The 27,781-nt window shown below is 41.3% G+C and overlaps 2 protein-coding genes across 3 annotated transcripts; both read right to left on the bottom strand.

Annotated features, from left to right (window-relative positions):
* Positions 1-100: 100 nt before the first annotated feature.
* Positions 101-7,572, bottom strand: LOC149919491 (uncharacterized). 2 transcript variants are annotated; one of them, XR_016465413.1, is made up of 2 exons: positions 6,924-7,572; positions 101-334 (listed from the first exon to the last, which is right to left on the bottom strand). XR_016465413.1 is itself a non-coding variant. In XM_090138314.1 (2 exons), exons 1-2 carry the CDS (start codon positions 7,515-7,517, stop codon positions 5,161-5,163), a joined length of 693 nt encoding a protein of 230 aa, XP_089994440.1. In that variant the 5' UTR covers positions 7,518-7,572; the 3' UTR covers positions 3,268-5,160. The 2 variants fall into 2 exon arrangements, 1 of the variants encoding a protein (XP_089994440.1); XM_090138314.1 differs by lacking the exon at positions 101-334 and adding an exon at positions 3,268-5,259.
* A 1,098-nt stretch (positions 7,573-8,670) lies between these two features.
* On the bottom strand, positions 8,671-26,506 carry RXYLT1 (ribitol xylosyltransferase 1). The gene is made up of 6 exons (XM_031589531.2): positions 25,960-26,506; positions 25,433-25,609; positions 23,899-24,001; positions 17,384-17,698; positions 15,177-15,347; positions 8,671-14,262 (listed from the first exon to the last, which is right to left on the bottom strand). The coding sequence occupies exons 1-6, from the start codon at positions 26,102-26,104 to the stop codon at positions 13,845-13,847; spliced, it is 1,329 nt and encodes a 442-aa protein (XP_031445391.1). The 5' UTR covers positions 26,105-26,506; the 3' UTR covers positions 8,671-13,844.
* Positions 26,507-27,781: the final 1,275 nt, after the last annotated feature.

The following is a 27,781-nucleotide window of genomic DNA, read 5'->3' as shown; positions in this document are numbered from 1 at the left end:
TCAACATACTCCTGGTTATTTCAAAGTAGCTTAACTCTGGTGTTTTGTAGAAATCTTTGCTTTCCTTCTTTTTCCTGTGACAGGATTAAAATAAGAATGCCTAAGGACATACAGTTGATGAGAAATCTAGGATAGGGTATTTTTGGAAGAGTCAAGGCACTATTTCCTATGGCAAATAGACTGAGGGATACACCAAGCAGTATAATTGTTTGTTTTGTTTTGTTTTGTTTTGTTTTAAGAAAGGTTCAAAAGTTACATGCCAATGAAATGAAGACCAGTTGGCATTTTGATTAACTCATCTGGTTGGCTGATAGATGCAGGATCCATGTTTTGCCTGCAAAATAAAAGCAATCACTCTGCTAACCTTTCAAGTTCCTTTTGATATTTCATGTGCAACAGTGAATCTCACATACTACTGATTTCATGATGTTGTATAAAATCTGGGAATCTCAGTGCCAAACCAGAATGAAAATTAGTTCATCTTTCACAATGCTGAACCTACAAGATACTAATCTCTTTTTTTTTTCAAGGGGAAAAATGTAATTTCCAACATTTTATTTTAGTGCAATTAGTATTATTATTGACATAACCATCATTATTAATAATAATTACCATTATTATTCACTGTGGTAACAGAATACATAGTTTGTAAATATACTTAGGAGGAGTGGCTGAGGGAACTGGAATTATTCAGTCTGGAGAGCTGGAGGCTCAGGGGAGACATATAGCTCTCTGCAGCTGCCTAAAGGGAGGTTGTGGTGAGGCAGGAGTCGGCCTCTTCTCCTGCATAACAATGATAGGATGAAAGGAAATTGCCTCAAGTTGCACCAGGGGAGGTTCAGATTGGATTTTAGGAAAAATTTCTTCTCTGAAAGAGTGGTCAGGCACTGGAAAGGAGGCTCAGGGGGTGGTGGGTCACCATCCCTGAAGGTGTTTAAGAAACATGTAGATGTTGTACTAAGGGACATGGTTTAGTGGGGAAATATTGGTGGTGGGTGAATGGTTGGGCTTAAAGGTCTTTTTCAACCTTAATGATTCTATGATTTAGTTGCAGCCTGCAGGCCTGACATTCTGTCTTGACCAGAAGCAGGAAAGTGAAGCTGGTAGAAGAAAACAAAAATCAAATGACAAAGAGCACTGGTTCTAGAACCACTCAACACCATGCCAGCTCCTCTGCTGTTTTCATGAATATCCTGACTTCTGGTCTCTGGAGCATATGTGTTGGTGGAGTGTTGGCTGTCTGGACAGTAATTCCCTTTTTCAAACTTAGTTATGTGAAAACAGTTCTCATATTCACCATTACATTCTACCTTATCTAGATGCTAGGAAATACTGCTGATCTCTGTCTAAGTAATATAAAGCATATATAGGAATATGTAAACGGAGTGCCTCCTACTGAAGACAAAATTTTATAAAAGACATTACAACACATTTATTTTTAAAGTTTAGCTTACAGTTTTTACACTGAGAATACCAAGAGCTTGGGCATCTGGCATCAGCAGTAAATTATGCCGCTAGCCTATATTAATGCTTGTACTTATTAAGGCTAGAAAAAGCCACTATCATCTCCTAGGTTGGTCTCCTGTATTATGCAGAGGATAAGATTTCAGGAGCTAATGGCTGCTTTGGGTCAGAATATTTTCTTTCAGAACAAAGTCCAATCTTGATTTAGGTATTTCTGGTACTAAACCATATTCCTCCCCACCCTCAAACAATACCAAAAACAAAAGTGAAAACCTTGTCTGAGTTGTGTCTGTGGGTAATTACCAAATCTGCAGCAGTGGCTGAGATTCTGCTCTGTGGCAAGCACTGAAACATGATCAGCATAATGTAACCAATGATGGCTTCTTTTGTCATACAGTTCATTCTTCTCTCCTTCAATATATTCAATATATTTTTTTTCCAGGACTAGAAAGCCCCAATATTGGATGCAGTATTATGCTAGTTAGTGCAGCATCATCTGTAATAATAGTTTCAAGAGCATTCCATTCTGGCTTTATGAGTCTCATTCTTAAATCACTCATATTGAGATTCCTTACAGTAATGCTATTCTTTTTTTTTCCCCCAGCATATTACAGACAGCTGTTTATGTGCTGGTTGTTGTGCTTACTAAAGTGATATGATACTCTGTGGCAGATATCAACTTTGTGAGTCTCTGTACAGAGCACTCATTCAGATGTAACCATGGCAATCTATTTTCAAGCTATTAGTGACTCAGAAAGCTGGTGATATGTTTGACACAGAGACCTACCCTATTTTCCTTCTTGCTGTCTCTGTATTTCTTAAGCAGGCCTTAAGCTGTGGCTTTAATAGCCTCACTGACAGAATCACCAAGCAAGGCAGAATTTATGTTCTTAAAGGAACCTTGTAGCTTCTCCTGCTGATCACACAGCACAGACAATCAGTTCCTTTCTTTCCTTCATATTCCTTGATATATGGACCAGAGCTGGGAATTGCTAACAGGATTGGTCAAGATAGAGTAAGTGACAGACCTCATGAGCTCACGTGGTAAGCTCTACTGCCAGTGCTCAGCTTCAGTCTTGTTTAGTTTAATCTAACTCCTTAATTGTCAGATACAAAGATTAATCTTGAGCATTACTGAGCCGCCCAGTAGGTCTGCTCCATTTAGTCTCATCGGGTTACCCCACTGTATATACAAGTTGTTATCTGTGAGAGCTTTCAGCAATAAGCAGCTTGAATTAATTGTGTAAATAGGCATTAGATAAATAAGGATTGCATCAAAATATGTACTGAAAGAGGATTTCCGTAGAAAGGGAAAAAAAAAAAGCACTCTTTGGCAGAAAAAAAAAAAGTGCTTTATGAAAACTGGCTTGCTACACTCCCACTCCATTCTTTTAACTAATCATTGTGGAAATACCCTATTTGCAGATTTTGGTGAAAGAAGAAACCCAAACCATCTGCACTTCGTTATTCCTAATTGCTATCAGCCTGTAACTGCTGAAAAATATGTCTTCTTTCTTTTCAAACCAGTTGGAAAAACCTGTAAACCAATACCCTAGTAGTTGGAGGGATTCCCCCCAGAAAAGGATAGTACAGCACTGTGAGCACTTTCACCAAAACAAAACAAAAAAACCCACCAAAAAACATATATATATATATCAAATTATCATTATAAATCCTATTCATAAAACAGTTCTGAAAATACCCTTCATGTACTAGTGTGGTTCAGCAGCAGGCCCCTTACCTGAACTAAGAACTAATAGGGCCAGCTTTCATTTGCCTTCTTTAGAACTATGAAGGCAGAGAACAGCTCTCCCAACATTTTGCAGAGTGCCCTTAATACTGTGGGCTGTGCCTTGTTAGCTTCTCAGGAGTTAAATATCAGTAAATGCAACTATCAGAGGGAAATTACTGGACTAAACTTGAGTAAGTGGTTCCAGCCACCTGCTGCTTTGAGGAAGGCATTGTGCTCACCAATAAGGAAGGTGCAAATTCAGTCCTTTTCTAAGTGTCTGCATGATCTTACTGGAGTATAATGGTATGGCAGCTCAAAGCAGTCCAGGGAAAATCTAAAAGACAAAACATGCTTTGTGCATGTCCATTACCACTGTTGTCTACAGACAAGTTACTGTCAGTGTAAGATAGCAGATGTGGGAGAGTGAATAAATCTATTACCAGTGTGGAGATAGAGGATATGTTGCTAGATAGAAGCTCATGCTTCACTGAGTGACCTGAGGAGTTGCAGAGAGCTGAGTAAATGAAAGTTTGAGAAATAACTGTAACTATGCAGATCAGTAGTTCCAAACTGCCAGATACTACATGCAGTGCTCTTCTACAGTGCTGCAGTTCGTTATTTGGCGATTAAGTGGCTGAAACACTGTGAACAAACTCTGTGGGAGATTTACACTTCCCACACTGAAGTGAGGTCTATGAAAGCGATGTACATTCATTCTAAGACTCTGAATCAAACTTGTTTCCTTCAGTGTCACTATCCCTGTGAATACTGAAAGGTTTCATGCTGGGATGATTTAAAATGGAGGTGAGCCAACCCCACACTGACACCTCCAGCATTTATTCGTCTGGGAGCTAGAACACACAGGTTCAAGTTCTCACAAGTGGAGAAGGCAACCAAGCCCAATTCTTATATGTGCTAGGGAAGTGCTCTCCCCCTCATGGCATGAAACAACAGGCGCAGTCCACTCCTGCTTACACACTGCTCTTTGAACAGTACAGTTTGCCTTTTCTTCTTGAAGGGTCCAGCCTAAGAGGTGTGCATCAGGCATGCTGCAGACATGCAATGGGCCCCGGGGGAAAAACACCGCAGAACACATAGTCTGAGAAGAGGTGTTTGGCTGGAGATAATCATAGAATCATAGAATCACAAGGTTGGAAATGACCTATAACATCATCCAGTCCAACTGTCTTCACTGCTACCACAAGCTACTAAACCAGATCTCGCAGCTCCTCGTCCAGACGCCTCTTGAACACTGCCAGAGATGGCGACTCCACCACCTCCCTTGGCAGGCCATTCCAGTGCCTGACCACTCTCTGAGAGAAAAAGTTCTTCCTTAAGTCTAACCTAAACCTCTTCTGATACAACTTGCGGCCATCTCCTTGAAGCTTGAAGTCATTCATCCCTGACCTGACCAGGGATTCTATCAGAGCTGGAGGAGCAGAGCGGGAGGGGTTTCCTCTGATGGAATGTGGGTGCTCTGGAACATATAGCAAGCTTTTGGCTGAGGGAGCATACACTGCTGGGAATGGGGAAGAGGCTGACCTCCATCTCACCACACAGAACGCTTTGATGGTGGAGAAAACAGTACTAAAATGTTAATCACATCAAAAACATTATCTAAACCCCTCTATATTTCATGTTTGTAAATGCTTTATTGAAAATCAACAGCAAAGTGGTCTTTTTTTTCCACCACAAATACTGGCAGCAGTGGGAACTGCATGTGGGGAGTGAGTGTGGCCGCTGAGGGCCAAAGGAAAGAATCATGTGCCTTTGTGGTGTTTCTCAGCTCACCAGGTGGCAGAGCATCACAGGCTGCATCAAAGTAGTTCAAAGGATTGATCCTTTCAACAGCCAGTGTAAGCTGTGTTCAACTGCCCAAAGTCTTACACTGGATGTGAAAATCCGCTGGTGAATTTGGTCCCAGGTAGTTCATGTTGTGAGGAGTGGAAGTCAGACCTCAAAAGTCACGAGCCAGTGTCAAAGGCGGTGTCAAACACCATAAACTGTGCAGGTATGTGTAGCTGGATGTGAAGTTTCACTCGGAACAAAGAGCATTTCCTGCTCTAAAATGGAAAGCAAAGAGACATTTGAAGTACACCTCTCTCCTCTGCTCCTGGAAGCGCAATCCTTTTCACTCAACCTTTAATACAGTGACAGTCAAAAATCTTGAACAAAAGGGTATAAAGGTTTAAGACACAGGCACTCAGGTGAGGTAATATCCTACAGAGAGGTATTTGGACAGCACACTGTGTGACAGAGAGCTTTGCTGAGGCAGAAATTCAGTAAAAGTCTAATTATGTCTATGCTGGGATTGGGTGCCTGCTAGAGAACCTCCACAGAGACAAGAAAATGTTATTTCTACTAAATAGAAGGCAGTTTGCTATAATCTTAAAATAACAGCAGGAAAATAGGGTCATCTGGGTAAAATCAGTTCAGCTTGTTTTATAGGGCACAGAGAAAGAAAAGAGACGTACATGAAGAAACAATCAGTGTCTGATTAGACAGTGGAAGGAAAGAAAATTGGTACAACTTGGTGTAATTTGCAAATTCCTGTGTGTACATTTCCCAGCTGGTTTGCTGTCTTCAGTTGTAGCATGAGTCAGGCTGCTTGAGTTTTATGGTAAAACAACCATGATGCACATGATGCACAATCATCAGCAAAGCAAGTCTATCACAATTGATAAATTGCTATTAAATGAATAAAGTGAGCCCTCCAGCAACAGGGATATACAGTTAAAGGCTGCATACCAGAGAGGACATGTCACTGGCTGTCTTAAATCTCTGCTGGCACTTGAAAGAAGAGCAAAGCACTATTTAAAACCCTACAGAAATTAATCAGTACATCCCCACTTCTCTTAGGGGAAACACAGCTGCCCTTGATTCTCTCTCTCCCCCACAGGATTAAAAAAGTGAATCTGTGAGCAGAAGACCACTGGAGTGTGGGAAAATTGAGAGGAAATTACAAAAGGCACCTTTTGTAACAAATGTATGCTTTCACACTTCTTGCTGAATAGAAGTTTCTAGAGATACGATCCTGTCTTGAGTATGGGACATACTCTTATAAATAACAGTATTGCTTCTCCTGTAAAACCCCTCCATCAAACCAAGGTCCTTACATGGCTGCTACATTCCACCATTGCTATCAATTCACACTTTCACACTGCAGACTTCAGTGTTTGGATAATTTAACTGATCCCAGCACAGTGTGGCTTAGAAGAAATGCCATTTGACAGAAAGTGGAGAGAAAGAGAGAACAAAAATAAATGAGAGGAGAAAAATGATCTCTTTTGTTGCTAAAGTCCCACCCAGGTTGACTGAACTCTTTGGGATTTTTGAGTTTCTTGGAGCAGGGATGGTTGATTCTTTTTCTACAGCATAGAAATCTTTTTGTATCTCATACAAAATTTCAAGATTTATATCTTATTCCCAGCTTTCCACCACAACAGAGGATACCTGCATCACATCATCACATCATCACAGAATCGTATCATATAATAGCTTATGTTGGAGGGGACCTTAAAGCCCACCCAATTCCAGCCCCTTCTGTGGCAGGATTGCCACCCACCAAACAGTCTATCCAGGTCCCCATCCAGCCTGTGCCAGTGTCTTACCACCCTCTAAGTAAAGAATTTCCACCTAACATCTAACATAAATCTCTCTTCTTTTAGTTTAAAGCCATTTTCATTTGTCCTGTCACTATTAGACCATGTAAAAAAAGTCGGTCCACCTCCTGCTTGTAAGCTCCCTTCAAGTACTGGAAGGCTGCAGTGTCATCTCCCCAGAGCCTTCTCTTCTCCAAGGCCGTTTTGCTCAACTTTTCTTCATAGGAGAGGTGCTTCAGCCCTCTGATCATGTACGTGGCCCTCTTCTGTACCCACTCCAACAGCTCTACATTCTTATGCTGGGGACCCTGAACCTGGATGCAGAACTTGAGTTGTGATCTCATAAGGGCAGTGCAGATGGGGACAATCCCCTCCCTGGTGCTGCTGGCCACCCCTCTTTTGATGCAGCCCAGGACACAGCTGGCCTTCCAGGCTGTAAGTGCACACTGCTGACTCATGTCCAGCTCTTTGTTCATCAGGACCCCCAAGTTCTTCTCAGCAGAGCTGCTCTCAAGGAGTTCTTCTTCCAGTCTGTTTTCATATCTGGGATTGCCTTGACCCAAGTCCAACATCTTGCACTTGGCTTTGTTAAAATTCTCATGTGCCCACTTTTCAAGCCTGTCCAGGTCCCTTTGGATGGCATCCCTTCTTTCCATTGTGTCAACTGCACCACTCAGCTTGGTGTCATCACAAACTTGCTGAGGGTGCACTTGATCCATCCTCTACATCATTGATAAAGATGCTGAAGAGCACTGGTCCCAGGATGGACTTCTGGAGGACACCACTCATGACTGGCCTCCACCTGGACACTCAGCCGTTGACAATAACCCCTTGGCTATGACCATCCAAACAATTCTTTATCCACCAAATAGTCTACCCTTCAAATCCATCTCTCCAATTTAGAGATAAGGATGTGGTGCAGGACCATGTCAAGGGCCTTGCGCCAGTCCAAGTAGATGACATCAGTTGCTGTGAACAGCATCCCTGTTCTGCCCAGCCCAGCCCCAAGGCTTGAACCTGGGCTCCTCACCTCTAAGAGTATTTTGTGCCTTAGCACTGCAGCAGCCTAACTGCTGATGAGGGTTGTCAGGTGCCATGATCACACAAATACTTAAATGTTCTAAATGGAACTCGGTATGTCAGGATGATGGTTGGACTTGATGGTCTTGAAGGTCTTTTCCAACCTAGATGATTCTTAGATTCTAAATAAGCAGCCATGGAGGAAAACGTTTTAGTGTCTCCCAGCGAAAATATCAGTTGAGATGGATCTCCTGTCAATCATGGCCAGGAACAGTGCGTCCAAGTGTGGAGCCCCCTGTACAAAAAAGACAGGGAGCTGTTGGAGAGGGTCCAGAGGAGGGCCATGAAGATGATCAGGGGACTGGAGCACCTCCCCTATGAAGACAGGCTGAGGGAGCTGGGCTTGTTCAGCCTGGAGAAAAGAAGGCTGCGGGGTGACCTCATTGCAGCATTTCAATACCTAAAGGGAGCCTACAGAGGGGAGGGGAATCAACTCTTTGAAAGGGTAGATAACTGCAGGACAAGGGGAAATGGTTTTAAGTTGAGGGAGGGGAGATTTAGGTTGGATGTCAGGGGGAAATTCTTTTCAGAGAGAGTGGTGAGGTGCTGGAACAGGCTGCCCAGAGAGGTTGTGGATGTCCTGTCCCTGGAGCTGTTCAAGGCCAGGTTGGATGGGGCCCTGGGCAGCCTGGTCTAGTATTAAATGGGGAGGTTGGTGGCCCTGCATGTGGCAGGGGGGTTGGAGATTCATGATCCTTGAGGTCCCTTTTAACCCTGGCCATTCCTTGATTCTGTGATTCTGTAACAGCTGTTATTTTTCACATTAAAAAAAAAAAAAAAAAAAAAAGCAAAGAACTGCTACAGAAAGGAGGAAAAAGATTTCACTTACGCACAAACTTTGCATTTTGGGCCCTGAACAAAACTCCTTAGATATAGCAAACTTCAAAATACAACACTTAACAGTTTTATACTGTTTCAATAACTTCCTTTGGAAGAATTGGGCTAATTTCAGCCACTCAAAGACTCGTTTTCCTTTGTATGTGGCCATCTGTACAACTTAACTTTTTTGTATGGGCTGTGTCCTCATCTGGATCTTAGTGAATGACTCGTTTCTCTTTGAAGCATTTATTTTGCATCTCATATTTTGAAAACACGCATTTCATGGAAGCTGTGTAATACTTCTGTTTGTTTTCAGAATGCAGTCCAAGCTAAAAATAACATATTCCTGAAAATTAAAAAAATATGAAGATCATAGGAATGTCAGCTAAAAAATTATGTAATTATGGATTGTCAGATTGAACTGTATAAAATATCACACAGGAGCCATTTTAAACTTATTCTTCTGCCATTAGGCTGGTAAAGGGCTGGCTGAAAGAATCTTTGCCCAACCACTTTGTTGATGTGTCGTTCCAGTGCTCAGATGCATTTTCTTTTGCAGTTTGAATGAAATGCATCAGAAATGCATGTAGGCTCATTCACCTATTGCTGATGAGCATTTCTTTCAGCCCTTGGATTGCACCTCTACTGCCTTTTCAGCTTTTAAGTTCTTTAGAACTAGAGTCACATGGAGAGATTTTTAACATTCAAGTGTGTTCTTCTGATCTGTAGGAAAGATGTGGAAAGTATTTATATTGGCAAGATAAAAGTACAGGACCTTTTACTGGTTTTTATTGTTTGAGAGGCCCTGAAGAAATCTCAAAATTTTACCCACTCAAAGAATTTAAGTGTCAAAGATAATCAGTAGTATAACCTCTTGCAAGCTGTTTCCTTACCAGGATTAGCAGTCATGATTTATGGGCTGGTGATTAACAAGAAATCTACGCAATTCTCTGTGACTGCTTAAGCTTCTGGATGGAGAAGAAAGAACAAGAGTGTGGAACTACTGTTGCTTTTGCTGCACAGCATGGCTTTTATAGCATCACTTTTGGACTGATCCCAGGATGGCTCATTGCACAAACAAACAATTTAACTCTGTGGACTCAGAAAGTAAAACCAACACAAAGTCCTGGGATCCAGTGTCAACTGTGTGTCATCCCTTCAGGCACATTTTCATCAGATCAGCTTTATTTCTCTGGCTGATTCATCAAATCCTTTGTGTAGGATTCACATTATTACATAAACATTGGATTCCTACTTAGCTATTGGAAAATGGCAGTCCCAACATGCTTTATGGTAGCAGTTTTCCTGGAAACAAGTTCTGCAGTGCACAGTTGGATTTGGATTTGAAGTAGATTAGTTTCTCCCATCACAAACATGCCAAAATCAGTATAATCTTCTTCTGTTGTCTTTCATTTCCCATCGCAGTAGGAAGAATGCCTGGAAATATTTTAGGATTCTGTAGAATGGAAGCTGCTGCCACAGCTGCTGAATTTGCTCAGCTCCGGAGGTTCTTACTAACTTGGGAAGTTTGCCAGGAAGTAACAGGATTTTATTTCTGTGTATTGGTAAGGCTAAGAGAAAATGTGGTGATAGCAGCACATTCATGCTCAGTAACTCCTATGGCGAAGCCTTCTACAAAACTTTTAGTTGCACCACTCATATAATTTTCAGTCATTGAAAGACAGTATCTAAAAATACAGAAATACCTAAATATTGAAACATATGCAACTTTAATGTCCAATAATGGTAAATAATCAGGAGCCTGACTCTTTGCAAGCCACTGCCTTATCTGCAGCATTAGCAGCAGCTACAAGGACTGGTAACATTTCTCTGGAAACACATTGCTCTGGAGCTGACCTTTTAAACAGCTTACAGTGTACATTCACAGCTATTCCTAATGGGTTCAGAATTATGTAAGAGAGATAGAAGTACAGTAAATCGTGAGAAGCTAGCTGTTTCCTCTTATAGCAAGGCAATCCAGCTTAATTTGTAGTCTTCTTCAGTAGGGAATGTCTCTGATAATGAAACTGCTAGAGCTACTAGTATTTAGCACACAAATCAACACATATGCAAATTACTGCCAACTTGGTCATCTATACAGTATGTGATGTTACAGTCAGCATCCTTAAGAAAGGCTCGAGAGTGCTCCACACTCACTTTCTGATAGCAGTGGGACATTTGGTTGTGCTCTGCAAAGCCTTACTTCACCATCACAATCTCAAACCAGAGGGCTAATTCCTAAAACAGAACATGCATCTCTCTCACAAATTTGGCAGCGTAAGAAGTCTCTCTTGGCGTGACCAGAGTTTGCTCTCTTTGCTTCATTAACATTAGAAATAAAATGAAAAAACTTCTAGCCTTAATTTCTTTTGAAAAGAAGAAGGTGAATTTGAATCACAGAATGGGTTGGGTTGGAAGGGTCCTCAAAGATCATCAAGTTCCAACCTCCCTGCCACAGGCAGGGTTGCCAGCCACTAGACCAAGTAGTAAATCAGGTTGCCCAGGGCCCTATCCAACCTGGCTTTAAACTCATCAGACAGGACATCCACAACCTCTCTGGGCAGCCTGTGCTAGTACTTCACCTCTTTCTGTAAAAAATTTCCCTGACAGCTAATCTAAATCTCCATTCCTTTACTTTAAAACAATTCCCTCTTGTCCAATCACCATCTATCCTTGTAAAAAAAAAAAAAAAAAAAAAAAAAGATAATTTCCCTCACATTTATAAATTCCCTTTGAATACTGGAAGGCCGCTATGAGATCCCTGCAGCCTTCTCTTTTCCAGGCTGAACAAGCCCAGGTCCTTCACTCTGTCTTCATAGCAGAGGTGCTCCAGCCCTCTGATGATGTTCGTGGCCCTCCTCTGGACCCTCTCCAACAGCTCCACATCTTTCCCGAGTTGGGGGCCCCAGACCTGGACGCTGTACTCCAGATTGTGCCTCACGAATGCAGAGTAGAGGGGAACACTTACTTTCCTGTCCCTGCTGGCCACCCCTCTTCTCATGGAATTCAGAATACCATTGGCTTCCCAGCTGCAAGCACACACTGCTGGCTCATGTTCAGTTTTTCATCAGCCAGAACCCCTAAGTCCTTCTCAGCAAGGCTGCTCTCAAGCAACTTCTTCACGACTTGGCTAAACATAGATGAAATAAAAATTACTCCTCTTTTAGCTTCAAGAACATGTGAGTGAGATGCAAAATTCAACTCTGATGCACCTATTGCCCTCCTCTAAGGTGTAACTGCCACGAGTTCAAAAGTAAGCTTGCACATTTACTTAGAAACACATGAACAACACTACAGGTGATTGCGTACCGAACTGTTCTTCAAACCTCAACTTGCACACCACTAACATTTCCTAGGAGTTACCAACCTTAGATATGAATCTAGCCTGACTCTCTCTCTCTAAACTGTTTTTTGTAGTCTATTTAAGTTGTCCATCAGTGCCTAGGGAACTGTTGATTACAGTCTGAAAAATGCTGCTCTGGACCATTACTCCCCAGTACTATGGCTTGTGGAGAAAGGTTCTAGTAGAGGGAAACTACAGCAATGACACTTCACTACTGCAGTGAGCACCATTCTCTGGCCTTCTTACTGCTGCATACTACTGTGCAGATGGCTACCTTAGATCCTCAGGATGGAAATGTACTGGAAATTTCATTCTGCTCTTCCTCTCAGCAGGGTTCATCAACTCTGTGATAGCTGTATTTATTTCCAATCTCAGCTGAAAGGAGTACATTTGCATTGTACCGCAATTGCACAGTGCTTCAGATAGAATAGGAGGGTGACAGTCACAGGAAAACTATTTTAGACATACAGCTCAGATCATCTGGATTACTTGTGTTCTGAGAACATCTGTTTCTCTACTGACTGCACTTGGAATGCAAGCTCCCCAAAATCCAGGTGCTCTGAAACATGCATAATTGCACATCTAGAACAGCCACTGTATCACCCACTGTCAGTGAAGCCAATGATTTTATATGGTTTTCTTTTTTAAACAGAAAGCATGCATGAAAACCTGAAAAGAAGCACAGAAATGCTCTCATATGACACACTCCAGAACTAAATAGTATCATTACACTAATGAATATGATTCACCAGTACAGGCTTTTGAACTGCTACATGAGAGCGAACTGATATGGCATACCAACACTCAAAGACACAAAACTACACCACCCTACATCTGTCAGTGCTGTGATGCAGAAAAACAGCGTAGCCAAACACACAGAAGATAACAGCAAATACTCATTTCTCATGCACAAGAACAATAACAGATCCCTTTCGCTACATTTAATGAAGTCTGTTTGTTGTATACGTAGTGTCATAAACATGCAGTACTTGTATTCCTGCCACTGTCTGGAGCTGACAAGTTCCAGCAGATTTTTAGTAATCAGATAAATGACATGCAGGTTCATGTTTAAGGCCAAACGTTCAGGATATGCAGCTGTAACTGCAGGGAACGAATGCTCTATCAGCAGAGCTTCAGAAAGGTGGGTCCTAAAACTAAAGAGAAATGAAAGGTATTTTGGTATCTGAAATTAAACGGGAAATAGATTGCAATGAAAGAGTTCTCTACTTTCACCTGGAAATACATGTCTTTATTCCACAGTGTTTAATCAGCTTTATGACCACTTCCATGGAAATGAAACACATCAATCAGGTAAACAGTCCACACTGTCCGAGTCAGTACTTACCAGGAGATACATTACTGACTGCTAAACCTGGCAATTTTGCTATAGCCATACTTTTTTTTTTTTTTTAGGTCTCATAATACATCATTCTGAACAATACAGCTTTCCCTTTCTTTTCTTCAGAAACAACTGCTGTTCTCATGCTGGATTTTAGCAAGCTCACATGCTCAAAGATGTTTTCCTTAAAAAAATTGACCACGTCACACATCAACACGGAACTTACAAAACAGTCATAAAATTGTTGTTATCCTTACAGACTACCATCCCTCTAAATCAACATCCTCTCTGAAAATTGTCACAGATGGAAGGACAAACATAGCTCTTGGCTAGCTAGCCCAAATCTGCTGACTTCAAACAGAATGCACCCAACTTTTGGGAATTTTTTTTTTTTGTATAAAAGCTTCCTCAGAAGGTTAATGAAATTAAACTTTCAATCTATTCTAGATTTTCAACAGGGAACATTTATCCTTTATCACTGGGCAGAAATGAATTTTCCAAAGTATTAATGAATTTCTGTCTCATCCATGCTTTGAAGTTTTGATACCATTCTATAAGTATTTTTCTTCTTTGAATTTTTTCTTGTAAGCTCATTTTTTTTTCTTTCTCTAAAACAGCAGGAAGCTCTTTCCAGTTTTTAATAAAGATAAACGGAGCCCCCATGGTTTTTAATAATTGTAATGGAGCACTGTGGTACATTGATGAATTTCTGCAATCACCAAGTGTCATTACATCTTCTATAACAGGCACAGATCCATATGAACAAGCTTCATAAATTCTGTAACATTCTGTATTTATTCCCACTGGGCACAATGTCAGATCACTCTGCAGCAAGGCATCTTGATAGTTTTTGAAACTTTCATTTGTTTCCTGAGGCTGCCACCTAGGAACGTAAAGAGGTTGAAAATTAACAACTTTCCCACATGCATTACAATGAAAAGCAGAGATATGCTTTAATATCAATTGCTCAGAGAACTGAAAATGTGGATGTAAAAAAAAGCTTTTACTTTTAATCTTAAATATACTTAAACTTTATTGAAAATACCACTGTTAAAACCAGATTACAACACTTTTTAGATACGGTCCTTTTAGTAACATACAGAAGTATAAGGGGCTAATTGAAACTCCCTTTTAAATCTTTTGCACAACTCAGATGATGCATATGTCTATTTATTCCACATCTGAGTTCAGAAAGAGACAGGGAAACACTTGATGGACTTCCTACTGATTTTTTTTTGCCTGAAATCCTACAAATTAGTGAGGGCTTACTCATTACATCCCTCTGCTCTAGAACGTACAGCAATCTGGTAACCCTGTTAGTATGCTGGAGTGTCTCAGGATGCCTGTGAGATAAGAGTTATGCCACAGATACTGTTCACCTCCTGAGTCTCTTCATCAGAGTAGCAGAGGTCTTGCTAAGCACTGCTCTGCCTACTATCAATCATTTTACTGTTGTTCAGATTAAACCCACCCCTGTATTGAAGACAATAAAAAACTGCTGCCTTTTTCTTCTGGAAAGATTAAGACACACAAGATTTAAGACAAGTATTTCTTCTTTCATTATAATCAAATGTATATAAGAAAAAAAAATAAGATGCCTTTACATGCAGGATACATACAAGATATTTCTAGGTATTTAAAATGCTATTAAGCCTTACACAAAGAATTCTAGCAATGTTCTCTTTAGTCATGACTTTTACCTTTATTTGTTCTGTTTTTTAACATTCAAGAAAGGACTGGTAGTAATAAAGCAGGCAAAAATTCAGGGTATTTTCAAGAAGCGAATCAGTGTCTTACTGTTCTCTGGCTGCAATCCAGCAAAGCTTATCAAGCCCATCCTGCTTCAGAATTTCCATCAGGGTTTCTCTAGAAGAGTTCTTGTAAACTGTTCCTAAAAAATTACAGAGATACGACCTTGGATCATGTAGCATTGACCAGCTGGGCTCTACAACCGGAAAATTTCTGTAGCTGTAAAGAGAACGTACACATGAATGTACACATTAGATAATGATATGCTTTATGCTGAAAGAAAATACATTTTGCACCATTTCATGTTTACTGTAGCATATTCTAAGATTAAAACCACTTTTCTTTTTTAAACCAATCAACATCTGTAGCTATAAGCAAGCCAGTACAAGTTTTCCCTAAAAGTTGGTCTTTATTCCCTTTGTCCTGACGACTCCCTTCTGGAATGTCTCCACAGACCTCTGTCCTGTTTTGACATCACAGGAACTATGCATGCATGCTACAAATAACCTTTAGAAACACACATTTCCAAAAGCAGCTGTTCTCCATTTTACTTCGCAATGATTTAATTCTCATTAATATTCATTAATACATCGATTGCTCCAGAAGTAATGTCTCCTATTACTCCAATGGAAACTATAAGCAACAATGAGCTTAATAATACTTTGATAGAACAAATTCTCAGCCAGAAAACAGTATTTTTCAACATAGGCATCATTATTAGCTGTGCATTTTCACCAGCGATGAACAAAAGCCTGCCTGCCATCACATAAGTATCTGCATGGTCATCCATAAAGTGGTTTGTCTTTCATGTCAGTGAAGCTGCCTCAGCATGCTCACATCCTGGTTGGTCTCCAGAAACATTCAATAAGCATCAATGAGTATCAGTGGGTGCTATTATTTCCATATGAAGAAATTCAAGGCCACACCTTTGTTCTATATGCACTGCCATGTCAGAGTGCCCCTCTGCTGCCATCTGTCACACAGCAGCAACATGGAACAGGATTCTGGTGGGAAGGTTCAGCCTCTACTGCTGTACCACCAACATTCACCTCTGACATCATGGGCCAACATAATAAAATAGGAGACATAACTTTCAGAGCAGCCTTCATAATTTGGAATATCTACGCTCGCTTTCCTCAACTTCCCAGATTTGGATGAAGCAGCCCTTTCCAAGTTCTTCTCCAACCTGATGAACATTAATTCATCTACTCTCACAGAACCATTTTTTTCCCCATGCCAAATATTTTTACAGCATTCTATTTATCTTTCTTTTCCTTCTTCCCTTGGAAAATCTGGCCCATTTACATGCCTTTAACAACAAGTTTTCTAACTGGCTGCAAAACTCCATCCTGACACCTGATCTCTCTTTCTACATTCAGCTTCACAGCACACATTACTACTCTGTTGTTTCTTTCTGTTTTGTCACCTTAATCTTGACATCTCAAAACTCAACTTCTTTTTGCTCATGAACTCCCGATATCATCAATTCTCTGACACTATCTAGAAACCAATACTTCAGTGGCACCATGTATAAAGCTACATATAATCTGCAGACTGGCTCAATACAGGATGCTAAATTCAAGTGCAAACAAGCTATGAAAATAATCCTGAATTCCTCTGTTCTTGTATTATCACGATACATAGCTAAAATGCTATGAACTTTGTTAATAAGGATTAAAGTAGAAAAAAATACACTTAACTGAATCAAACACCTACTTCACATAAACAGCCTGAGCACTATGTAGAACAAAAAGGTTCTGTGAGTAAGCAGTTAAGCCAGCTTATTCTAATGTGATGCTGGAATGTACTAATTTCAAATGAGAGGCGTATAATTTATTTTTGAGAGCCACAATAGGGGTTAAAAAAAAGTATCACCAATAGTACCCCATTCCTGTCCTAAACAGACCATAGTTGGAACCTAATTACATTAATACCTTTTAAATCCTTGTGTACATATTACATCAGCAGTTATGGTAAATTTCAAGAGAAAACCTACTGAAGAAAAATAAACAAACAGAAAACTCCACTAGACACAAACTGATTTTTTTAGAAGCTAAACCCTACTCTTCTTTTTCTATGTTATGATTTTAATTGATAAATGTAATTTTGAAAGATTCCAACGCATCATGTAGAAAATCATTAATAGGACCATGTTCTACTGTACTCATTTTGGATATCAGCAGTAATATCCCAATTCTATTTCCAGTCCTCATATAGAACAATTACGTTTCAAATGTAATGTCTATAGCACTTACGTAGCTACTCCTAAAGGCCACTGGAAAATATCTTCTTCATTTACCAGTGCATAGTCGTACGTTACAAAGAGCAGATTTACAAATCCTCCATGTCTTTTCAGGTATGGCTGAATCCATTCGTTGTTGCACTGCTCATTTCCAAGCAGCACAACTGCTACATGCTGTATCTTGTGAGTCTGAAGCAACGTTTGTGCATAATGCAACCACTGAGTGGCGTAAGCGATCTTTGCTTTTTCTCTTCCATTCAGAACTAGCACAACATTCTCGGCTTCAACTGAGAAGTAGCCAGGAACTACAGATGGACCAGTGATGAAGCTGTGAAAACCAAAATACAAACAGTAAATACCCTTAAGGCAAATTACTGACCTTGATCTTCTAAGCATCCTCACTGCACGCCAGAGGGTTTTTTCTTCAGTATAGTAAATGCAGCATACCTATGTGAGTGCAACCATCTTGTTAACATCTATAGCTATAACACAGGAATATAACCACTTTCAGCTTTATTTAGGGGGAAAAAAAAAAAAAAGATTTAGACTTAAATGGAAATAAAGTATTTTGCCAATAAACCAGAAGTGCTGTCATGTTTGAACAAAATGTAGGCAAATCAACTTAAAAAAAACAACCAAACACACACACACACACTTTGATGATCACTAAAAGTCAATCTTTTTATTAATTCCAGTAATAAACAATGAATAATGCATTAGAACAAGGAGAGAAAAACTTGTAAAAGCTTACTAAAACAGACGTCTTAATAAGGGACAGCTGGCTGGTCTGGTGTTTTTCTCTGAAATTTTGGTTATGTTAAAGTAAGTCCAATAAGCAGACTGCATCATCTGATACTGAGTAGAATCTATAAGCAAGAGATAGGTATCTGAAGATAAACTCATGCTGTTTGTGTGACCCTGGTCAAACCACAGGCTTTGCTCCAGGTCAGGTCACGCAAACGTTTTAGGTATGAAATTGTATTTTTAGATCTATCACAATATATTGAATTTTGGAGTTGCAGCCATGTAGCAAAATCATTACATCACCAATCATTAACAAGCATGGGAAGTGCAAGTACATAAGCAGCCCATTATGAACTGCTACGAAGCAAACCAGTGTTTGCCAGCTCCTGCTCTTCCATCACCTGCTTTGTTAACAGTGTTGACTGAGCTCAAAGGATTAGTGATTACACAGCATGGGAAGGAGTGGAGATGAAAAAAGGCTAGGTGTTTGGGTTTTTTCCCTCAGAAATTAATTTAGTATTAGTGTTCTAGCTTGAAAAACAATACTGCATTGCTACAGTTTTTTTAACTACAATTTAATTTAGAATAAACATCAATTTTAATGAACTGAGAATAAGCATGTGGTAGTCCCAACATTTTGTGAGTTGTAACAGTTTCAATACAAGTGTGTTTAGTGAGAAGAAAATTCACAGCAAAGCTGTACAGACTGCTTCATTGAAGATACCTGAAACAGGCTGACCTTTGGTAAGTATATTCTAAATCTGAATTAAGCTGCCTTGCTGCTGGTTCAGTGCCTTATTTTGGAGCCAAGAAGAATCATGATTTGGAATTAAGACTGTTTAATGTAAATCAGGCCAAGACAAAATCCAAAGTTAAACATACAGTGAGAAAAGACTTCATAGGGCACAAGAACAGTGACAACCTCATCAATGAGATTTAGAAGAGAACACCCTGATCAGAATGCCTAATACAGAAAATAGGATATGCGGATGATAACTTTGTGAAAAGAGACCTGGGGGAAAAGAGTTTTATCTATGGACAGTGTTGTGAGGCTACCAGTTGTACAGGAGTAACGTCATGTACAGCTGGGGAGGCAAGGATGGAAAGAAACATGAATTTTAGCAGCATGACATTGTGCTGGAGGGAGAAGACCAAGAAAACACCATACTTCAGTAATAAAAACATAGTACTAAGGTTGTGCTATTAATTACCAGTCAGAATACAACAGTGGATAGGAAACATAAAGGAAGTTACAGAAGCTGCAAATTCACTATTCACATAGATTATATCAATACCTCATCAGACTGATATGTGGAGTTTGCATTTTTGGACTCAATAAACAACTCACTTCCAGTGAAGTCTTTGTTTTTCCTTACTAGTCTGAAAACTTCTACACAAAGACTGTATTTTAGACTTGGTTTTCCAGACGTAGTTGCAAAGGTAACAGCCCCTCTGTAGCAGCAATATAATTAGGTTAAACATTTTAAAAGAGGAAAAGATACCAAATAAGTCCATGATTGGTGAAGGCTTTTTAAATATGTAAAGAACAAAAAAGGTGAAAAAATCTATAATAAAGGCAAGTGCAGAACTAGTGGGACCACTTAATGGCAACGGTTTGAAAAACATACTCAGAGGTAACAAAGCCACAGCAGAGAACATTTCCACATCTACCTCATTCTCTGAAGAGGAAATGCAAATCAAAACACATTAAGCATGATATCAAGTGAAGAAATTGGAGCTGGATGGCTTTCACTTGCGAGTTCTGAAGGAACTCAAACATGAAAATTGCAGAACTGCTGGCAAAGGTCTGTGTAGCTGTCCTTATGAAAAGAGATATTGCGCCTGATGAAAAGCTCATCTGCCAGCATCAGTCCTTTTTACAAAAACTTGAGGGGACTCTCAGAGCGACAGAGCAGGCAGCACGACTTCCCTCTCTGGAAGAATCTACAATGAAGAGCAACATCACCAGATCTGATAAGGTCACACAGATGGATAAACTCTGCTGCAAACATGGCTCCCACAGAGAAATGCTGTCTCACTGATGTGACCTTGATGTAACCTGATGTGAGCCGCTCTTGACCATCTGTCAGCGCTCCTGGTTAACTGGAGAGGTCCCAGAGGATTGGAGGCTTGCTGATGTGACTCCCATCTTCAAGAAGGGCCGTAAGGAGGATCTGGGGAACTACAGGCCTGTCAGCCTGACCTCGGTACCAGGGAAAGTAATGGAGCAAATCATTTTGGGTGAGATCACACAGCACGTGCGTGGTGTCCAGGGGATCAGGCCCAGCCAGCATGGGTTCATGAAAGGCAGGTTGTGCTTGACCAACCTCATCTCCTTCTATGACTGAGTGACCAGACTGGTAGATGAGGGAAAGGCTGTTGATGTAGTCTACCTAGACTTCAGCAAAGCCTTTGACACGGTCTCTCACAGGCTTCTTCTGGGGAAACTGGCCGCCCGTGGCCTGGACAGGTACACACTCCTTTGGGTAAGAAACTGGCTAGAGGGCCGTGCTCAACGGGTGGTGGTTAATGGAGTGAAGTCCAGCTGGCAACCTGTTTCAAGTGGTGTCCCCCAGGGGTCGGTACTGGGGCCCATCTTGTTTATTATCTTTACTGATGACCTAGACGAGGGGATTGAGTGTACCCTCAGTAAGTTTGCAGATGACACCAAGCTGGGAGGTGGTGTTGATCTGCCTGAGGGTAGAGAGGCCCTTCAGAAGGACTTAGTTAAGCTGGATCGCTGGGCTGAGGTGAATGGAATGAGGTTCAACAAGGCCAAGTGCTGGGTCCTGCATTTTGGACACAACAACCCCATGCAGCGCTATAGGCTTGGGGGTGAGTGGCTGGATGACTGTGAAGAGGAAAGGGACCTGGGGGTGTTGGTTGACGCTCGGCTGAACACGAGCCAACAGTGTGCCCAGGTGGCCAAAAGGGCCAGTGCCATCCTGGCCTGCATTAGAAATAGTGTGGCCAGCAGGAGCAGAGAGGTGATCATCCCACTGTACTCAGCACTGGTGAGGCCGCACCTTGAGTACTGTGTTCAGTTTTGGGCCCCTCACTACAAAAAGGACATTGAGGCTCTGGAGCGTGTCCAGAGAAGGTGAGGGATCTGGAGCACAAGTCTTATGAGGAGCGGCTGAGGGAACTGGGATTGTTTAGTTTGGAGAAGAGGAGGCTCAGGGGAGACGTCATCGCACTCTACAACTTCCTGAAGGGAGGTTGTGGTGAAGAGGGGTTTGGCCTCTTCTCCCAGGCAACGAACAGGACCCGGGGAAATGGCTGCAAGTTGTACCAGAAGAGGTTTAGGTTAGACTTAAGGAAGAACTTTTTCTCTCAGAGAGTGGTCAGGCACTGGAATGGCCTGCCAAGGGAGGTGGTGGAGTCGCCATCTCTGGCAGTGTTCAAGAGGCGTGTGGACGAGGAGCTGTGAGATATGGTTTAGTAGCTTGTGGTAGCAGTGGCAGTGTGAAGATGGTTGGACTAGATGATGTTATAGGTCGTTTCCAGCCTTGTGATTCTATGATTCTATGACCTGCACCTATGAGAGTGTTAGTAAGAATTCAGATAAAAGGGATCCCGTAGTAACAGTGTATCTGGCTTTTCAAAAAACTTCACCAAAAGCTATTAAGAAAACTACATTGCCACAAATGATCCTTTGTGAAATGATCTGTCAGGAAAAGAAATCTTTGCTTGTTATTTTGTTGAATATGCTTTCATTCCGTTATCTGCAATGAATCAAGAAAGATGTCTACAGTTTGCACAAAGAGGGCAGAAGAACAGACAGAAGAAAACTGTAGAACAGGGATTATCAGGAACTGAGACTGTGGGAAAGCATCTCTGAATGTTAAAATAGACAGTGAGACTCTCGATGAAACAGAAATTTAGGAATGCTTGTATGATTGGAAGTTTGATGTTCCCTTCTGTACAACATCCTTCTGAAAGACAAAAAGATGTGAACTGCTTCTGGCCAATAAAGCTTATACACTCTGTTCTGCTACTTACTCTAGAAGTGCCAACATGTAATTTAGCAGCTCCTTTTCCTACTGTTTTTAAGGAAATGTTCCTGAATTTCAGGTAGAATTCAATACTTCTAGCATCCTTTAAGCAAACTCTTGACTAAAAATTCAAAGCCATTAAAATCTGCACCAAAAATGAATATTCTCCATCATAAAGATACGTATTGGGTGTAGTTATGCAAGTGTGTTCGAGTGATAATCTGGCATTTCTGTCTTCAGATTTGAGACTCTTTAAAAATGTTCAGGTGAACATCTAGCTCCCTCATCCAGTAATTAAATGGAAATAATTTACCTCAGACAAGCAATAAGTCAATAATTCCAGAAAATATTTTCACCAGTGAGCAGCCAAGATCATACACTAATTCTTCCTCACAAAAAGCTACAAAATAACATTTCCAATTTGACTAAGTAGAATGTCACCTACCTCATTTCAGAATCCCAATTTTCACCAGAAGTCCTTACCAGTTTGCTAAATTTTAACTTCTACTGAATTAAACTTTTCATAGGATCTAATGCTCAAGTTGAGGACTCTACTATTCCCAACTCCTCTAAACATAATAAGAAGACATTAAAATGCTAATATAGAAGTCTTTCTTTGAAAGATGAATGCAACCAGAGGAACCACGTGAAGTTATTATTCATCTGAAACAGGTAGACCAGAGAGAAAATATGCTTAATCATCCAATCAATGGACTTGGTTACATGCAGCAAATTATTCCACATAGACAAGAAAAGCAATGTCTTATAAAATACTCTCACGTCCATAGAAAGAAGACTGGGTGTGTGGCACTGGCACAGCTGCCCAGAGGAGCTGTGGTGCACCATCCCTGAAGGTGTTCAAGGCCAGGTGGGGTGGGGCGCTGGGCAGCCTGAGCTGGTGGGTGGCAGCCCTGCTCATTGCAGGGCATTGGAAGTCAGAGATCTTTAAGGTCCTTTCCAACCCAAGCCAGCCTAGGATTCTATGATTCTTTTACTGCACCTTTACTGAAAGCCTTCAAAAATGGTATTAAAAGCGAATGATGTAAAACTTTAAGGTGCTAAATAATACAAAATATGCTTGACTATAGTCTTAAACTGTGCATGGTCACGGATCAAAATTCATTCTCAAAACAAGCAGTGCTTCAAGTGTCAAATTCCTTTATAAATAAATTTTCGCTTTGCTTATCAAGCGGTTAACCAAAATGCTGAGTCTGGCAGGTTGTTTTTGTTATAAATAAAAAGAAATTATGGTTTTGGTACAATCCTGTTAAGGAATGAGCAGGTGAAGTCCATTTTCCCGAAATACAACAGAAACCACATGGCATAAGACATTTTCTTGCCTCACATCTCTTTCAGTCAACTGTCAGACTCAAGCCCCAGTTTTAACACATTTCTCAGGGCTGGTTCCCTTGACTGGTGAGCTGTCTTTGCTGCCATCTTTCTCAGCACTGTGAGTCTTTTCATACTTCACAAACCAGTTGATGGAATTGCCCCACAGCTTTTGAATTTTTTTATGGTGACATGTTTGGGCTAGAATTTGCTGTTTTTATCAAGTATGTTTTTCCAAATGTAACTGTTTCTTGTGATGGTATTAGAAGAGATATTGTGTGTGTATTCCTCAGTTATTCATACACCACAAAATTAAAGTACTTCCAACTTGTATTAAAATAATTCCAACTTTGATAGACAAAATTATGTACCACTGCATCTTACCATCCTCTTTAACAATGTCTGCATTGGAATGCAAAAATCAGTGAGCTGGAGGCTTGTTAATTTAGGCAGCTAGTACCTGAAATGTGTTTTTCCTGCTTTTTGGCTTCCTTCTCTCCACTGTGCAGTCACATCAGCTGGCTCAAGATGCCCTCCAAAAATATGCTGCCATAGGTAAAGACCTACATAAAAGATGAAGATATGATGCAAATTTGAATGCATATCTCTACATTACCAGCAAGAAAAAAAGAAGGAAAAAAAAAAGTAGTTTTAGAAAATGAAAAAGAGTTAAGTAAGTACTTAGAAAAAAAAAATCAAAATTTCTATGGACACTGCACCCCCAAATTCTGTAAGACTTGCAATTAGTTAAGAAACTTTTTCACACATCAGGACATTTGAAAAGATTCTTCTGCTGACAAAACATTACTAAATGAAGATATACCACACTAGCACTTCTGTTAGCATCTCTTTCTGGCACTCCTAACACTTAAAAACACTTAAAAAACACATATTAATCAGTATTCCAAGCACAAGCATATTTCTTTTAAGCTTTTGTGAAATACCCAAATTTTATGACAGAATGTATCATCATATAATACACTGTTTGTTCTATGCTAAGTAAAATTTTTAACTAAAGCTGGAAATTCCTCATTTCTAAAGGAACTTTAAAAATAACAGAGGACCACAAAAATGATCCAAGGGATGGAACACATACTACAGGGACAGGCTGAGAGAGCTGGGGCTCTTCAGCCTGTATAAGAGAAGGCTCCAAGGTGACCTGATAGTGGACTTTCAGTATCTAAAGAGGAACTACAGGAAAGAAGGGGACAGACTCTTCAGCAGGGACTGTGGTAACGGGACAATGGGAAATGGTTTCAAACTTAAACAGGGGAGTTTTAGGTTGGATATAAGGAAAAAGTATTTTACAGTGAGGGTGGTGACCCCTGGAATGGCTTGTCCAGGGAGATGGTGGATGCCTGGTCCCTAGAGACATTCAAGGTCAGGCTGGGTGGGGCTCTGAGCAACCTGATCTAGCTGTGGTGTTCATTGCAGGGAAGTTGGCCTAGATTACCTTCAAAGGTCCTTTCCAATTCTGAGGACTCTATGATTCTATAAGGACAATGAAATGTCTTCAACAGTAGCCAAAGTCCAATTACAGAAAAGCAACTCAATGTCTTCTACAACAGAACAATTTCCCAATTCATCAATGGTAGCAGCAGTACGCAAAATGCTCTATTTCTCACTGCACAATGCTTTAGTTCATAAAGTGTAAACACGACAAAAATCCTGCTTTAATCAAACAAGACGCCTATCTTCTACTGCCCTATAAGTTATGTGGGATTCACAATGTGATTCTGCTTCTTGGCCATTCGTGCAACTCTTCTTTGACAGATGTGAAAAGCAGCCCTGAAAAGAGCTGATAAAAGTAACTACTTTTATATTGGTATTAATGTAACACTGAATAACTACCACTTCCTTAATGCTTCTCACTTACACACATTTCAATCATACGTATAATATTTGTACGCATATAACATTCATTTACTGAAAAGCAGGGGAAAGTGTTCTACCAGAGAAGTTGTGATTAATAAGTTCTCATTATATCTGCTTACCAATCGCTGCTTTTCCCCAGATCTGTACTCTGAGACTGGTTTGTTCTAGCTGAGACCTCGCATTTTGTACCAGCTTAAGAATATTTTCGTATCTCTGCTGAGCCGCAACCTGTTCGCTTCTCTCATCAGCTTCCCACGGGTTCCACTCTTCATTTCCCAAAGGGACATGATCGATACCTAGGATACCCAAACACAACTTACACAAACCCCCCTCCTTAGACGTTCACGCAGCGTACACGCGCTGCGGTCGGTACGGAGCCCCAGGCACGACTCCAGCCCGCATCTCATCGCGCCCCGCCCCGGCCATAAGGGCGGCGGGAAGATGGCGGCCGCCAGCGCGGGCGGGCAGCGGCGGGGCGCGGGCACGGGGGGCTCCTCGGCCCCGCTCTCCCCTCAGGGGCCGCCCCCGCGTCCCTGCCCGTCATCCCGCAACGGGGACGCTGCGGGGCGGGCGCTGCCGCTCGCTCACGCCGAGGCCTCCCCGGCGCGGGCCGCCGTTCCCCGGCGCGGTCTGCCGCCGCTCTCACCTCGCGGGCCGCGGCGGTCCCTGTGCGGCGGGCGGGAGGCGGGCGGGCGGCGGGGTCGGAGGAAGACGGTGTAGGCCGCGTACAGGGAGAAGAGTCCGTAAGCGACGAGCAGGGCGGAGCAGAGCCGCTTGCGAGCGCCCCGCATGCCGCCCGGCGGGGAGAGCGCCGTGAGGCGGCGGCGGGAGGGGCTGCAGCCGCGGCCCGGCGCTGCGTGCGTCCCCGCGTGCCGGGGTTAGGGACAGCGCTGGGCGCCACAGAGGGCAGCCCTGAGGGTTTTAGCTCACAGGAAGCTGTAGGCTGGCTCAGTTGAATCGTTTTACATAGGGAATTGAGCCATCAGTCTTTACTAAAGCTAGATGTTACAATTCCTGGGAAGCAACCAGCAGCCTGTTTTCTAATGCCACGGCCCTAACGGTAGTCGAAGCCCAGTGACCTTCACCCACCCTGAGCACAGGGAGGGTTTGCAGCAGTACAGATCGTAACACAACCCCACAACCTGTTCTGGCTTTTTTTTCTTGATTCTTTTTCAAAAACAAACAAACAAACAAAAAACTCCAACAAACATTTTACCCTTTCAAGCACTAAAATTTGCTCTCACACTGACCAAAAATTTTTAGAAGGCGCCCCTGCTTGCCCCAAATCAAACGGTACCTGGTGCCTTAGCAGGCTTTGGGAGATGCCAAATGTCAGATCTAACTTAGTGATCTGCATACATTCCTGGAACTGGAAACATATCCTGGTGGCCAACAGTGATAGCAGCGATTCCTTTATTCTGGGTAACCTTTCTGGTGGTCTACATTAGCTTGACTTACCGTTTTTTCCAGCCCAGTTCCTAATCCTGAATGTAGCTGTGGTTTTTATCCCAGCCAATTCAAACCTTCCTAATACACTTATCAATGCTAACAGAACTCTGTTGCAGAAGTGAAGTTCCTTTTGGCATCATGGCCATTTTATCTTGGCTATGGTGATTTATAGTTTAATGGGAAAAGTGTGCCAGATAAAAGCTTTCAGAATGATGACTGGGTTTTATTCTTGTTTTTTTAGCTTATTGCTGTGTGAATGCACAGTGAAGTGCTATTGTCTCAAACTTTGAGAAGAACAGAGGCATGATATCTATAGAGATTGATATCATACCATTTTAAGCTCTAACTGTAGCCTGTTTTCTAGACTGTATCGGTAACTAGGTTCACATGCTGAGCTACAAAACAATATAGGAAATCGATGTGCAAAGAGTTTACTATTGAATTTAAAACAATGCAGTAATATAAACTGTAAAAAGTAGTTAGAAAATTCTCTCTTCTTCCCACACAGGTTCAGCTAACTTCCTATAAAAGGGAGAGGCTTTAAAAAAAGTCAAGAAGGACTAAATCTAAGAAACAAGTGTGACTTGAAAACATATTTAATATTAAGAGTGCATGAAGAGAGGGATAGAATTAACAGAATGTCTAATAAGTAAGGATCTTAGAGTAGGAGCTTTGTCTAGGGACTATACAGTGGTAAGACTAACAGGAAGGTAAAACTGGAAGAAGTCACCTTAATCATGGGGATTCCTTGAAATCATGGGAAACCATGCAGCAAATGCCAAAGTCAGGGAATGCCTGTACTTTCTACACAGTGGCTGTGGCAGCCTACAAAGGCCTACTAACTTCCTAGTACTCTATAACAAACTAGATATGTTGTTGAAGACCTAAAGCCCACCAAACGCTGAGAAGAGAGGAGGAGAGCACCACTAACATCCTAGATCTTTGTACAAACCAAATATTTGAATCTACTAGATGATGCTAAGAAGTAGACTCACCTCTTCTACACAGCAGGACATAAG

Source organism: Phasianus colchicus, chromosome 1, assembly GCF_987193195.1.
Source record: "Phasianus colchicus chromosome 1, bPhaCol1.hap1.1, whole genome shotgun sequence".
NCBI classification, from domain to species: Eukaryota; Metazoa; Chordata; class Aves; order Galliformes; family Phasianidae; genus Phasianus; species Phasianus colchicus.
The sequence above is the reverse complement of the archived record's forward strand: the minus strand, read 5'-3'. Positions and strand labels throughout refer to the sequence as shown.

What these genes read in the sequence shown, in the direction of transcription:
- LOC149919491 (XM_090138314.1), bottom strand. Translation starts at nt 7,517, where the DNA reads ATGGATCAAGTGCACCCTCAGCAAGTTTGTGATGACACCAAGCTGAGT. An exon ending in AGGGAGCTTACAAGCAGGAG is followed by an intron (nt 5,260 to 6,923) that starts GTGGACCGACTT and finishes TTTCCATTTTAG; the next exon opens with AGCAGGAAATGCTCTTTGTT.
- RXYLT1 (XM_031589531.2), bottom strand. Translation starts at nt 26,104, where the DNA reads ATGCGGGGCGCTCGCAAGCGGCTCTGCTCCGCCCTGCTCGTCGCTTAC. An exon ending in GCAGGAAAAACACATTTCAG is followed by an intron (nt 17,699 to 23,898) that starts GTACTAGCTGCC and finishes TGGTTTTCACAG; the next exon opens with CTTCATCACTGGTCCATCTG. An exon ending in TGGCCTTTAGGAGTAGCTAC is followed by an intron (nt 15,348 to 17,383) that starts GTAAGTGCTATA and finishes TTCTCTTTACAG; the next exon opens with CTACAGAAATTTTCCGGTTG.